Genomic DNA, 12,585 nt, shown 5'->3' on the forward strand with positions numbered 1-12,585 from the left:
ACGGTAGTCTCTGCGTAATTCAAAGGGAATCCAAGTTGGGTGACGAAGCCCTTCTTCCAACTACAACAACATCAACAACAGGGTAGAAAAAGCTAAATTCGAGGCCAGGGAGCGTCACTATTCCAGTTGCAGAGAATGAATGAATAGCTAGCTAGGGGCTATTCCCTTTCCAGTGCCCTCCCTCCCCACCCACATGAACCCGCGCCAAGAATGAAGGCACTACCACTCTCAACGGGCCCAGGCTCAGGCTCATGCTCAGGCACGCCGCAGGCCTAGGCACGATGTGAAAGTGTAAGCGTGTGATTTCACACTCTCTCTCTCTCTCTCTCTCTCTCACACACACACACACACACATTCACACACGAGGGCACCAGGAAGAAGAAAGGCCCTAGAGGGTCAAGGCAGGGCAGGGCAGGAAGGGAGCGAGAGAGAGAGAGTTTGGATCTGCGTTGATCAAGAGTTGCAGTGTTGCGTTGCTATTTTCCTAGCTTTTGTTTTTTTTGTTTTGTTTTGTTTTGTTTTGTTTTTTTTCAGTTACAGCACGACAAGCACGCAAGCACAGTGGTAGGACTCCGCATACCCAGGAATTTCTAGTGGTACTCTGGTACCGTTGTAGCAGTGTTGGTCGAGTGGGTCAGGTGGTGCGCGTGGATGCAGAGCTGGGATAGAGGCTTGGAGTGCATGAGATCCGGGCAGGCAGGCGATGGAGGTGGATGTGGGGGTGGCGACGACATTGTGGCTGTGTGGCCGTCCTACGGGCGGGAGTCGGAGCCCCTTCTTCCCTTATGTTTGTGTGTGTTAGGGCTCCGGTGATTTTGGTTGGGCTGTGAGGATTGAGTGCACGAGGAAAAGTCGGAAGGTAGCTGGATCGGGTGATGGTTTTTGGTAACTATAGCAGGAACAGAAGGTTGCTCTCCCACAAGGAGCTTCGACGACATAGCAAGTGCCTCTGAGGTAGCAGGCGAGGTTGAATTGGGCGTTTAGGAGGAGGAAGAGGGGGAGCATATGTGAGTGTGGGTGCGGGAGAGGCATGTGTTTAGGAGGCTGGGCACTGTCGATGGGGCAGGTGGCGTGGGCATCCAGATGTGGGGAGCGCTGACTTGAGTAGGTAGGGGAAGGCCAGGAACGGAGGAAGCGGTAGCGAGGTGTTGTGATTACCATTCCAGGTGTAGGACTTCTGCAGAGATGGGCTGTTTCCCATGCTTCGATTCTAAACCAAAGGAGAGGACGTCGCTGAAGAAGAATGCCTACAACAGCAGCCAGCGTGATGGACAATCGCCAGCTGATAATCCCACCCCGCAAATTTCCAAGCTTACCTCGGGTGAGTGTGGTGCATTCGGAATGTAAGTTGTAGGAGCGTGGAATGTGGAAACGGTAATATGACGATTTAGTGGGTACGGCGCACATTGATCCGGTGAAGCATGACCTTAATGGCAAAGTGTTAGAGTAGTGGCGGGTCATGGGACAGTTTGGTAGGGGCTGTTGGACTGCATTCCAGGAGGTGACACAGGTATCGTCCCTGTGAAGTTTGGATGCATCTGCTTGTGGCGGCGGTGGTGGGGTTTCTGGCGTAGCGGAGGGCCTTGAGTCATGCGAGTGAATGATGGCGGCTTTGAGAGCGAATGTGAGGCCCTGAAGGAAGGAAAGTTTGATCCTTTGAGGCGGGTGAGGAGCGGAAGAGGCAAGTGTGCAGGTGGTTAGGGCGATGGATTGAGCGGAGATAGAGAAGGGTGAGGTAATACTGTAGGGTTGAGCTGCTGCCTTGCAAGGTGCGAGGCAGCAAAGGAAGGAATGGTAATGTAATGTGCGGGTTCATGGTTGGTGAGTTTTTAAGTTCTAGGAACGAGGGGGAGATGGTCTAAATTCGGTTGCTTGTGTGGGTGGAATGTTGCTATTTACCCATTGTTAGGTTCGATGATGACGCGTTTGGGGTAATTGGCGTTGTTGCGTGCTGAGCGTGGCAGGTAACTCGAAGAAGTTCGAAACGAATGAGTCTTTCGACAAGAAGGAGCCGGTGCGTGAAGAGAGCACGCCAATCGACGCGCACACGTTCACGTTTCGGGAGCTAGCTGTGGCGACGAAGAATTTCAGACCGGAGTGTCTGTTGGGCGAGGGAGGCTTCGGCCGTGTGTACAAGGGACGCCTGGAGAATACCGGGCAGGCAAGTGAAAGGATGTGATTAGTTGCGTAGAGTGGAGTGGAGTGGTTTGCAATGAAATTGAAGGGCATGGTGGGCGAGATGAGCGGCGTGATGGTTTTGGAGGTTCAGTTTTTAGTGAGACGCAATGGGGACGGGGAGAAGAATTCGCATTTGTGTATCAAAACTAGAAAGCAGTGGAAATAGAAGGGGACAATTTTGGCTGAGGGGTCGGAATTGGTGGTTGCAGGAGGTGGCCGTGAAGCAGCTGGATCGACGCGGGCTGCAAGGGAACCGAGAGTTTCTGGTGGAAGTGTTAATGCTGAGTCTATTGCATCATACGAATCTTGTAAATCTAATTGGTTACTGCGCTGATGGCCAGCAACGGCTGCTAGTGTACGAGTTTATGCCGTTGGGGTGCTTGGAAGACCATCTGCATGGTAAGTGAAGCGGAGTGGATCGTAGGATGGTGATAGGGGTTGGCAGGGACGTGAAGTGGTCGTTGACGTGGTGGTGGGGACCATTGTGGCTTTCGCAGGCCTGCCCCAGAACAAGGAGTGCCTGGACTGGAACACTCGTATGAAGATCGCGGTTGGAGCAGCTCGGGGTCTGGAGTACCTACACGACAAGGCGGAACCCCCTGTAATTTATCGGGACTTAAAGAGTTCGAACATATTGCTGGGTGAGGGGTTCCACCCGAAGCTGTCGGACTTCGGCCTTGCGAAGCTAGGTCCGGTGGGGGACAAGACGCATGTGTCCACACGGGTGATGGGGACCTACGGGTACTGCGCTCCGGAGTACGCGATGACGGGGCAGCTGACGCTGAAGTCGGACGTGTACAGCTTCGGCGTGGTGCTGCTGGAGCTGATCACTGGGCGGAAGGCGATTGACGAATCTCGGGGGCCCGGGGAGCACAACCTCGTAGCATGGGTAAGTGGACTGCGGTGGGCCTTGGGGGATGGGTGGGAGGCTGAGTGGAGCATGGTTTCGGGACTTCATGTGTAATTCTATGGAGCAGGGGTGGATGTGGGTGGAGAATATGGATGTGCCTTAATTATTCTGCGTACACGCAGTAAAGGGTATAATTATTGGTGTGGAATGCTCTCTGGGTTGGAGTGTAGGGGCTGTTGAGATGATGGGCTAACTTAAATAGCGAGAATGGGGTTGGTAGTCTAGCGTAGGGAGTCATTGAAGAAGTGTGGTTTTGGTGATTTGCGCGTTGACATCGATGCAATCTGAGTGGATAAATTAGGGAATGTACGGGTTGTTTGGGAGTTGGCTTTATCCAGGAATGCTTTGGAGTTGACAGTCAGTCGTTTTGGAGTGGTGATACAGGCTCGGCCCATGTTCAAGGACAAAAGGAAGTTTCAGTCCATGGCAGATCCAATGCTACAAGGGCGGTATCCGATCCGTGGGCTGAATCAAGCTTTGGCAGTAGCGGCGATGTGCTTGCAGGAGCAGGCAGCGACGCGGCCACTGATCGCCGACGTGGTGACTGCGTTAAGTTACCTAGCGTCTCAGATTTACAATCCTGGGGTGCACCCGTTGGGATCATCACGGTTCGCACCGGCAACGCCATCTCACGAGAAACCACACAAGGAGAAGAAGGCACCGCCGGGTCCAAACGCACTGGAGGAGCGGATGCTGAAGGAGCAGAGAGCTGGGAAGGTTGCTCCCTGGTCGCCATCGCAACGGTCGCAAACAGCGTCGCTAGACTTGCGGGTGAAGGGATCGATGGGGGCTCGAGCTCGGGTGGTGAATGGGATGATGCTGGAATCACAAGAGTCACAGGGCTCCCAAGGATCACAAGCCTTGGAGGAGTGGGAGAGGCGCAGCAGCGTGGGGAGGCGCGACAGTCCCAAACATCATGCCGCTCCTGCTGCGAGAACGGGCCGGGACGGAGGGATGCAGCCCCATGCTCCCACCCGTGAACGCGAGCGGGCGGTGGCCGAGGCACGGGTATGGGGGGAGAACTGGCGGGATCGGCAAAGGGGCCCGACTTAGTAAGAAACGAGAGGGAGGTTAGTAGGCACGCACGTAGGTAGGTAGGTAGGTAGGTAAGTAAGTAAGTGAGGAAGTGTTGGGGTGGTGATGAAGTAGGTAGATAGATTAGATGTGGGGCACTACTTTTGTGGTGTTGGGATTGAATTACTACCATCAAGCATGGATGCCTCATGCACACACTCTTGGGGAAGGAATCAGCATGGATGGTTGAGTATGGTGTATCAACATGGGCATCAAGAGTTGCAGCTCTAGACAAACCAACAAACAAACAAACAAGCAAACAGGCCAACAAAAAAGAAACATGGAATAAATTGAATTCCAACCTTGTTTTGTAAGACCTTAGCCATGGTGTGGTGGTGGTGGGTGTCAAGCTTTTAAGTTTGGATGCTCAATGTTTTGGCCAAATGGGGTCATTGGGACTGCCATTGTTTGATGTTGATCTTGTGTTGTTTGGTTTTTTTATTTTTATTTTTATTTTTATTTTTTACTGTGTACATATAGTATGAGTGACTGTCACAAGGATGCCACTTAGTAGGGTTGGGATGTTCCTTTTGCTACTTTTAGTAGAGGGAGTACTTTTTTGAGGGTTGGTTTTGTTTTGAGCAATTATTTGTGTGTTGGTTAAATCTTTTTTAATCTTGTTTTGTTTTGGTGTAGCATTCCAATTTTATGATTTTGTTGTGGTTTTTAAGTTTTACACATCTATATTTTGGCAAGGATGTTAAATGTCTTTGCTTGAATCTCAAACTTTTAGTGTACAGATGCAAATATGTACAGTCTTGGTGGCCTAAAATGCAAGATTAGATAGTTGTATTTTTCCTAATTGTAAATGGAAAATACTGTCTTATTAGAGATAGAATTAAAAAGTTATGTTAATTGAAAATTTATAATAATTAGATGTCATGTAGATTCTAAAAGTACTTACTATTCATGAAGTCAAAATTTTCTCATATCATGTTATATTGAAATATACAATTATTTTATTAATATTTTTTTACATTTAAATAGTTATAGATTCTTTTATTGTACAAATTTAACATATATAAAACTATGAAGGATTTCAAAGTTGGTTGAGTGATTTTTCTAAAAAATATTATGTTTAAGTTTTTTTGCATGTATGAAGATAGGATGGTAGAAAAAACATGAACAATGAATTTCATAGAAAGTATTATAAAATAGAAATAGGTTTTTGTGTACATCTTTATAAAATGTTTTAAAATATTCTACAACATTTAAGGGCATTTTTTTTGATAGGCTCATATAAGATACAACAAGATTAAAACCTATATTATATTTATTAAACTTATAGTAGACCTACTTTAATAAGACTTAGTTATAGAATGGGATATAAAATATTCTATTTGACTTGATAAGATTAAAATCTTAAGCATTCTATCTTCTATAACTTCTATAGTCTTACAACAGAATTGCTTAATTTAAGCAATTTACAATTTCTAATAGGCAATTGCAATGTATTAAAATATTTTTAATTAAAATGCATTATGTATCATAAAAATAAAGTTAAAAGACTTTTTGCAACATATAATAAGATTTAAAATTTCACAACCTTAAATACAATCAAAATTTTAAATTGATATATTATAATATAATATTTAAAAAACACTTTAATAAAAAGCCATCTAATTATTCTATAATTTTTTTAAAATTCTAAGTTGACATGTTTATTAATATTATCTAAATTGGAGTAAGTTAAATGTGATTATCTGTACTTTGGAGGGATTCCAATAATTTTCCATCTATTTCATTCATTTGAATAACATAAAAATTGTATTTATTTTTTATTTTTATTTTTTTAATATTGTGAACTTTCAAGCACCTATTTGAATTCTTTTTTTATCAACCATTAAATCATATTTATCTATTTTAAAGTTTTAATGATTATTTATATATAAATATTAAAGATTTTATTTTTTATATTTTAAATAAGCAAACAACTTTATCTCTTCTTCTTGGTATCTACTTTTAAAGTATCACTTATATTTCTTTAGAATATTCAATGTGTTTTAGAAGTTCAAAAGTGTTTATGTATAGTTAGAAATTTTTGAAATTAGTTGAAAGATCTAACTTGAAGATGGAAGAAAAGAAACAAGATTGTAATATAAAAGAGGTTATGATATTCTCTAAAAACATGACTACTTGCATATAATCTTCATCTTACACTATACAATCTATTGTCAAATGTAAAGGTAAATACAACATGTCTTTTGATAATGTTGTCATTTATATGTAATTAAATGATTTAGATGTCATTGAGGTTGTATATTAGGTAACAAATAATAAATCTATTTTGATAATGTTGTCATTTATATGTAATTAAATTATTTATATTTAGATGTCATTGAGGTTGTACATTAGGTAACAAATAATAAATCTATTAGAGTTTGAAATAAGTAGTAGATGTAAGGCTAGATAGAACTTGTTATTTGTTCTTAATAGATATGTACTATAAAAGTAGTTTTAGTTTAAAACTTATCATTTATTTAGTTTTAGTCTATAAAATAAATCTAAACATTCCAAATTATAGTTGATAAGAAGGCTTTGCAAATATAAGATGGAAATATAGAAATGATTAGTATGTTGGTTTTTAAAAAATCAAAAGAAATAATATTTGGTTATTTTAAAGATATTAGATGTATTCATTAAGTCTAGATGTTAAAATTGGTGACTTTAATTTATAAAATTAGAATCAAGAACAATTTGATAAAGATAGTATTTGAGCTGGTCAACCATTAAGACTAAAATTATTGAATATGAGGCCAACATGTTGGAAAATAGACAAACAAAAGAAAAATGAAAGTGGTATTCACCTTAAAGAAATAAATTCCTTTGTATGTACAAAGATCTAATTTAATAAAATAAGTTTTTGTAAAGTGGATCTTGTATTAGTATTGTAGCACATATAAGCATAGTAGTTTGGTATTAAAGTCAATTTAGTGTTATTGTGCTTAAATACAACATTAGATTTTAAATTTTATTTGCAATAAAAAAATACATATAAATTATTTTTTAAAAATTATAAAATTATAAATTTTTTAAAAAATATATTTAGAGGCAAGTTTTATATATGTGTAGATATAGTCGTATGAAGCGCTGAAGAGATGTATATGGTGATTTGGATTGATAAAAAAAGCCAATAAAATATATTTTTGTAATATTTGGCAAGCACTAAAATGATTCTATGATCTTATAAATTTAGATAAAAAGAATTATTAGTATTGGTATAACCAACTGAATTTGAATTATACATGGTTGTTATGTACAAAAGAATGTGATATTGTGTAGGAACTTCATTAATGTAATGTAGTATACTTGAACATAAGTGCTAAGATATGTGGAAAATTTGTAATTGGTGAAGGAAGTAGTTTGAATTGTAATAATGCCTAAACACAAGCTACTTGTTTGTAAGAGATTGCATGAATTGGTGCTATTGTGTGGTCAAAATTGTAATGGTGGATACTTGTTTTAGTGCATGTAGTAGAAATTTGCTTTTGGTAGAATTTCCTTATGTAAAAATAAATTGATGTTATATGGTAGTGTGGATAACTTGTTTTCTTTATTTAAGAAGCTATAGATTTGTAATTAAAAACTCCAATAATAGTAATGTCTTTACATTAATTTATTTAATATCTGATAGTGGTTTGAAAAGTATAGTAATTTGATTATATTACAATATGATAATATAATCATGAAAGTTGACAAGTAAGAATTGCATTTAATTAATTTGTGGAGAAAGAAGAAAAAAAAAATGTATTGTTTTAATATATAGATATGATTTTTTGAAACAATTGGTGAAGCAAAAACATCATCATTTGATGAACTAAGTAAACAATTTAATAATACTGAATTTTCATCTTAATTATTTATCTAATGATTTATAATATATAAAAAATGAAACATTAAAGGAGCTGCTAAGTGGACACCTCTCTTGTACTATGTGGACACCCTCTCTCTGTGTAACACATCCCCACATACACATAGTAATATCATCATCATATCATTGTTTTATATTATATGGCCTTGTCTTTTTTCAAAATTAATGCCCAATTTCTCTAAACTCTCTACAACGCTTTCTTTTCCCATAGTAGTATTAATTGTAAGATTTTTTTATTTTTATTTTTTGTGTTAAATTTTTCTTTAACCACTGGGGAGGGCAAAAGCATGAAATATAAAATAATATTAATATGACAACAATAATATTGTGTGTATGTGGAGGTGCAAGGCAGAAGGGATGTCTACAGAGTATAAGAGAGGTGTCCACCAAGGAATTCCCAACATTAAAACAAAAATATTGATCCGTATTTTGGATTGGTTTTAAAGCCACTCTTTAATATTAAAGGTGTTTTTGTGATGCCAACTCTAGAAGATGAAGACACCTTTGTTGTGACATATGTCCACAAATTTTGTGTTGGCTTGGTAGTTTGGAGGAAGCTTGAACAATGTGGAGCATGGTCCTAGGCAATGTATGTGCTAATAGTAGACTTATATGATGTTGGATCAAATCACTGAAGTGTATAGATTTAATAGAAAAAAAAATTCTAAAAGTAAATTAGATGTATAGATGGGGTAGTGGATAAGAGCAAAGTCTGTGACTCAAAGAAATAAGTATGGAAATTAGAGGTTGTAATTTTGTATGTGATCTACTATGGTGAGACTAGGATGTATCTGATCAATTTAACCATAATAACAATTTTAAGCTTTCTTTCTTTCTTATTTGTATTTATTTACTTTTTCTAGAGCTCATCAACTGGTCATGGAAGGATTCAATTGGGATCATGTAAGATATTTATTGAGTTTTTTTAGTATGGTTTTGCACAGTCTATTCATTTGGGCTTTCTTTTCAGGTTTGTTTTAGGATTGGGAGTCAAGGGCTTCTGGTGATCCTTCTCTCTCTCTTTTCACATCCCAGGAACACAATGAGGTTACCATAGTCATTACTCCCAATTACTTCTATTACTGTGGTGAATATATTATATCCTTCAATTTGTATTATATTATTGCATTTATTTCTTGCTAATTAGACAAATTAGCAAGAAATAAACAGTATATCTCTTCTTAACATCCACATTCTCTCAGTTTCTTAGATACATTGTCTTACTCAGATGTTTATGATGTGATGTAGCTCATTGAGTTTACAACTCTGGTGCTGGAATACAGCAGAATTCCTCTGAATCCTGCCCAGCAATATGGGAATTAGAGTCTATGATGGTTGTCACTACCTCTCCTATGTCAACACAATGAGTTAACCCAGTTTGTGCCAATATATATATATATATATATATATACACACACACACACACACACACACACACACAGTGTCTTCTTGCGACAATTTCAGATGATGTTTATCAGATTTTAGTGTGGTTGGTTCTACATTGAATTTCCACACCTTGACAAAAACATACAGATCTTGCAGGGATGATCTGTTTCATTTCCGACAAATATGATTCCTATTACTCTTGATGTTGATATCTTCATGTGAAGAATATACCGATTTTTTTCATAATTTAGCCTCCAGTAGAGGTTTAATCCCTTACATATAATGTGCAGGTGCAAGCAATGAAACATCATGGACAAGTAGCATACAACTGTCACTTTTTTGTACTTTTTTCACTGCAAACATTCATCTTTTGAAAGGTGAACTACAGCCAGCAAACTATGCTGCTCTGCTCCAAGCATGCTATTATTTTTGCTGAGGTTCAGAGCAACTTCCAAGTTAAGGGTGTACTCTGAGCCACAAAAAAAACAGGACATGCTACCTCTCCTAGATTTACTTGGTTTTGGGATACAAAATTGGATTTTATGGGGTCTTATAATCCAGAGTCCAGGACTGAAAAGGATGGGAATCCTATGGCTGCAAATACAAAACCCTAAAACCAAGACCCATGATGTGACACAAAAATGAGTTCCCATGGCATTGGTACTACTTCAGGATGGCCTCTCCTGAAGCTGGTGATAATGCTTGTTTTTGTATTGATTTTTTGGTGACTAGCATAACCCATCTGTAGGCAACAATAAACACAAGCAGGTTTAGGGTTTAGGGTTTATGGAAATTGAGAGCTCAACTCTGTTCACATGACTTCTGGAAATCCTCTCAAAATAGTGTGCCTCTTCTGTTACATTGCTGAAACTATGTTAATTAGACTACAATGTTGCTATAATTTTACTTAGTTTATTGTGGGTTTAAACCTGTGGACATTGTTGGGGGGTAAATTGCCAATACTTGAAGCTTTATCAACCATCTTATGATGTCCAGTGTTAGTTTGTCTACATTAATAGATAAATCTACATTTTATCTTTACATTTGAGAATGATCTGTGTGTTCATAGTTTTCTAAACAAAGAATAGGGTATTGGAAATTTATTACATGGGAAACTCAAGGAATTCATTTCTTGAAAAGATGTTGGAATTAGTTTTTTCTTTTCTTTTCTTTTCTTTTCTTTTAAATTTATTTCACCTTCATGTAATGTTTTGAACATGTTTTGAATTACATGTGGAACCTAGAGCAACAAATTCATGAGTTCTATCATATCACTCCTTTGAAAAATATTCTCTTCACAATGCTGTATTTTTTTACCAATGAACTATTCTACTCCTAGAGTTCAATCTGGGCTATCTTATATCTAAGGTTGGGTTGTGCAGTACAAGGTCTCTTATGTGTGTTTAAATCAATAAAATATATACACAATATTTTAGATTGCAGCTCACAGAACTTGAACTTACGGCTGTCATTAATGGTGATTGTGTATTGGAGGAGTCTTGGTTTCGCTGATCTAAAATTCTAAACAAATTTGAGGTCAATAACATTATTCAACTTTTGATTCCCATGCAATCAGTTTTTTTTTTGCGCAACTGTTGAAGACATGATTCTGAACATGAAATGACTGTGATTATTATTACTATTCTAAAATAATAATAATAATAATAATGAAATTTTATTTCTTTATACTATTTTATCCTCATCTCCTTTCTGTGCAATGAACATGGCATTAAATAAATGAAAATTTCTTATTCCATCCATTTCCCTCCTCTGTCTTGTTGTTTTATGAGTTTATGAAATGTGCGGTCAAAGAAATAACCAAAAACAATTTCGTGTTATCAGAATTAATGAAAATAAAATATGATCATCAATTTGAATATGTTTACACATATTATTTGTACCAAGCGAAATAATTCTACTAGGTGATTTTATTAGAAACAGTTGGCTCCATTTGTCAATCAACCTAATTCATAAATTATACTCAAATTGATTGATGAATACTAGTTCTCACAATGATATAAGTACCTATACAACTACTTGATTTTGTGTACATGGATTATCTTGAAAAATATGATCAAAATAAAAATTCATAAAAAAACCGTTTTATTTTTTTGTATAAATCAGGATGATTCTGTCACGATTTTTAAAACAGAATATAATCACAGAGTGTAAAAGTTACAAACTTTTACATAAAATAAAACGAAAAATTCAAAATTCAAAAAAATTCAAAATTTAACAGATTTTGAAAAGATTTCAATTTCTTAATACTTTTGATGATGAATGTAAGGTATAAAGAGTAAAAGAATAAAACATCATGTTTAGATGACACAAGGATTGTATAATAAATACGCTGACAGCTATCATAATCAACAAACTCTGATGATATATGAACATTTGTCTTGATAGGGTCACAGCTAGTTTTTGAGATTTATCAAAACATACCATTTTTTCTAACTTAAAAACAAAAATATTTGGAAATTTAAAAAATTAAATATTAATAATCGGAAAATCGATTTTAAATTTATATTTTTCGGTGTGATGAATGCGGATGCCTTTCCTTGTGGATTTTTTTCAAAAGAAGAAATTTTATGAAAAATAAAAAAATTAAATGAAGAAAAATTAAAAATATTATAAGTTTACTTTAATGTGGCCTGTTAAATTTGAATGTTGGCATGCAGAAACATAAGTTATAATTTATTGAATAATTTTTTTTCAATATTTTATTCATCATTCTGTTTATGGCTCTCATAAAAATATATTGATGTAATAAATAATTAGATTAAATTAATTTTTTAATATAGACTAAACTTGATGATTTCATGAAAAATACTACTACTATTTTGAATAATTAGAAATTTTCTTATTGTAAAAAATTGATTTATTTTACTAAATTTTATTATTAGATTGCTGGCCTCAGTAGAAAAAATTAAGATGCTAATTTGATAGTATGTTTTACCTTATTAAAGATTTGGAGCGATAATGTGATTTTAAAAATGAAGATTAATTAATTGTGAAAAGAAATTTATTCTTATGTTTTGTAATTAAATAATAAACCAAGTCAAGACAAAAATCCAAAGAAACTATCAAGCAATTTTACTTATACAGACACTACATACTATTCAAATCAAATATTTATATAATTTAATAAATTTTTTATGTAGAATGT

At 36.6% G+C, this 12,585-nt stretch overlaps 1 protein-coding gene across 1 annotated transcript; it reads left to right on the forward strand.

Moving 5' to 3' along the window:
• The first annotated feature begins 233 nt into the window (after positions 1 to 233).
• LOC112283883 (putative serine/threonine-protein kinase PBL7) lies at positions 234 to 4,476 on the forward strand. The gene is made up of 5 exons (XM_024523192.3): positions 234 to 1,321; positions 1,965 to 2,161; positions 2,388 to 2,577; positions 2,676 to 3,067; positions 3,473 to 4,476. Exons 1-5 carry the CDS (start codon positions 1,186 to 1,188, stop codon positions 4,139 to 4,141), a joined length of 1,584 nt encoding a protein of 527 aa, XP_024378960.1. The 5' UTR covers positions 234 to 1,185; the 3' UTR covers positions 4,142 to 4,476.
• The last annotated feature ends 8,109 nt before the right edge of the window (positions 4,477 to 12,585 follow it).

The sequence above is a fragment of the Physcomitrium patens genome, chromosome 6 (assembly GCF_059467195.1).
Source record: "Physcomitrium patens ecotype Gransden chromosome 6, ASM5946719v1, whole genome shotgun sequence".
Lineage (NCBI taxonomy): Eukaryota > Viridiplantae > Streptophyta > Bryopsida > Funariales > Funariaceae > Physcomitrium > Physcomitrium patens.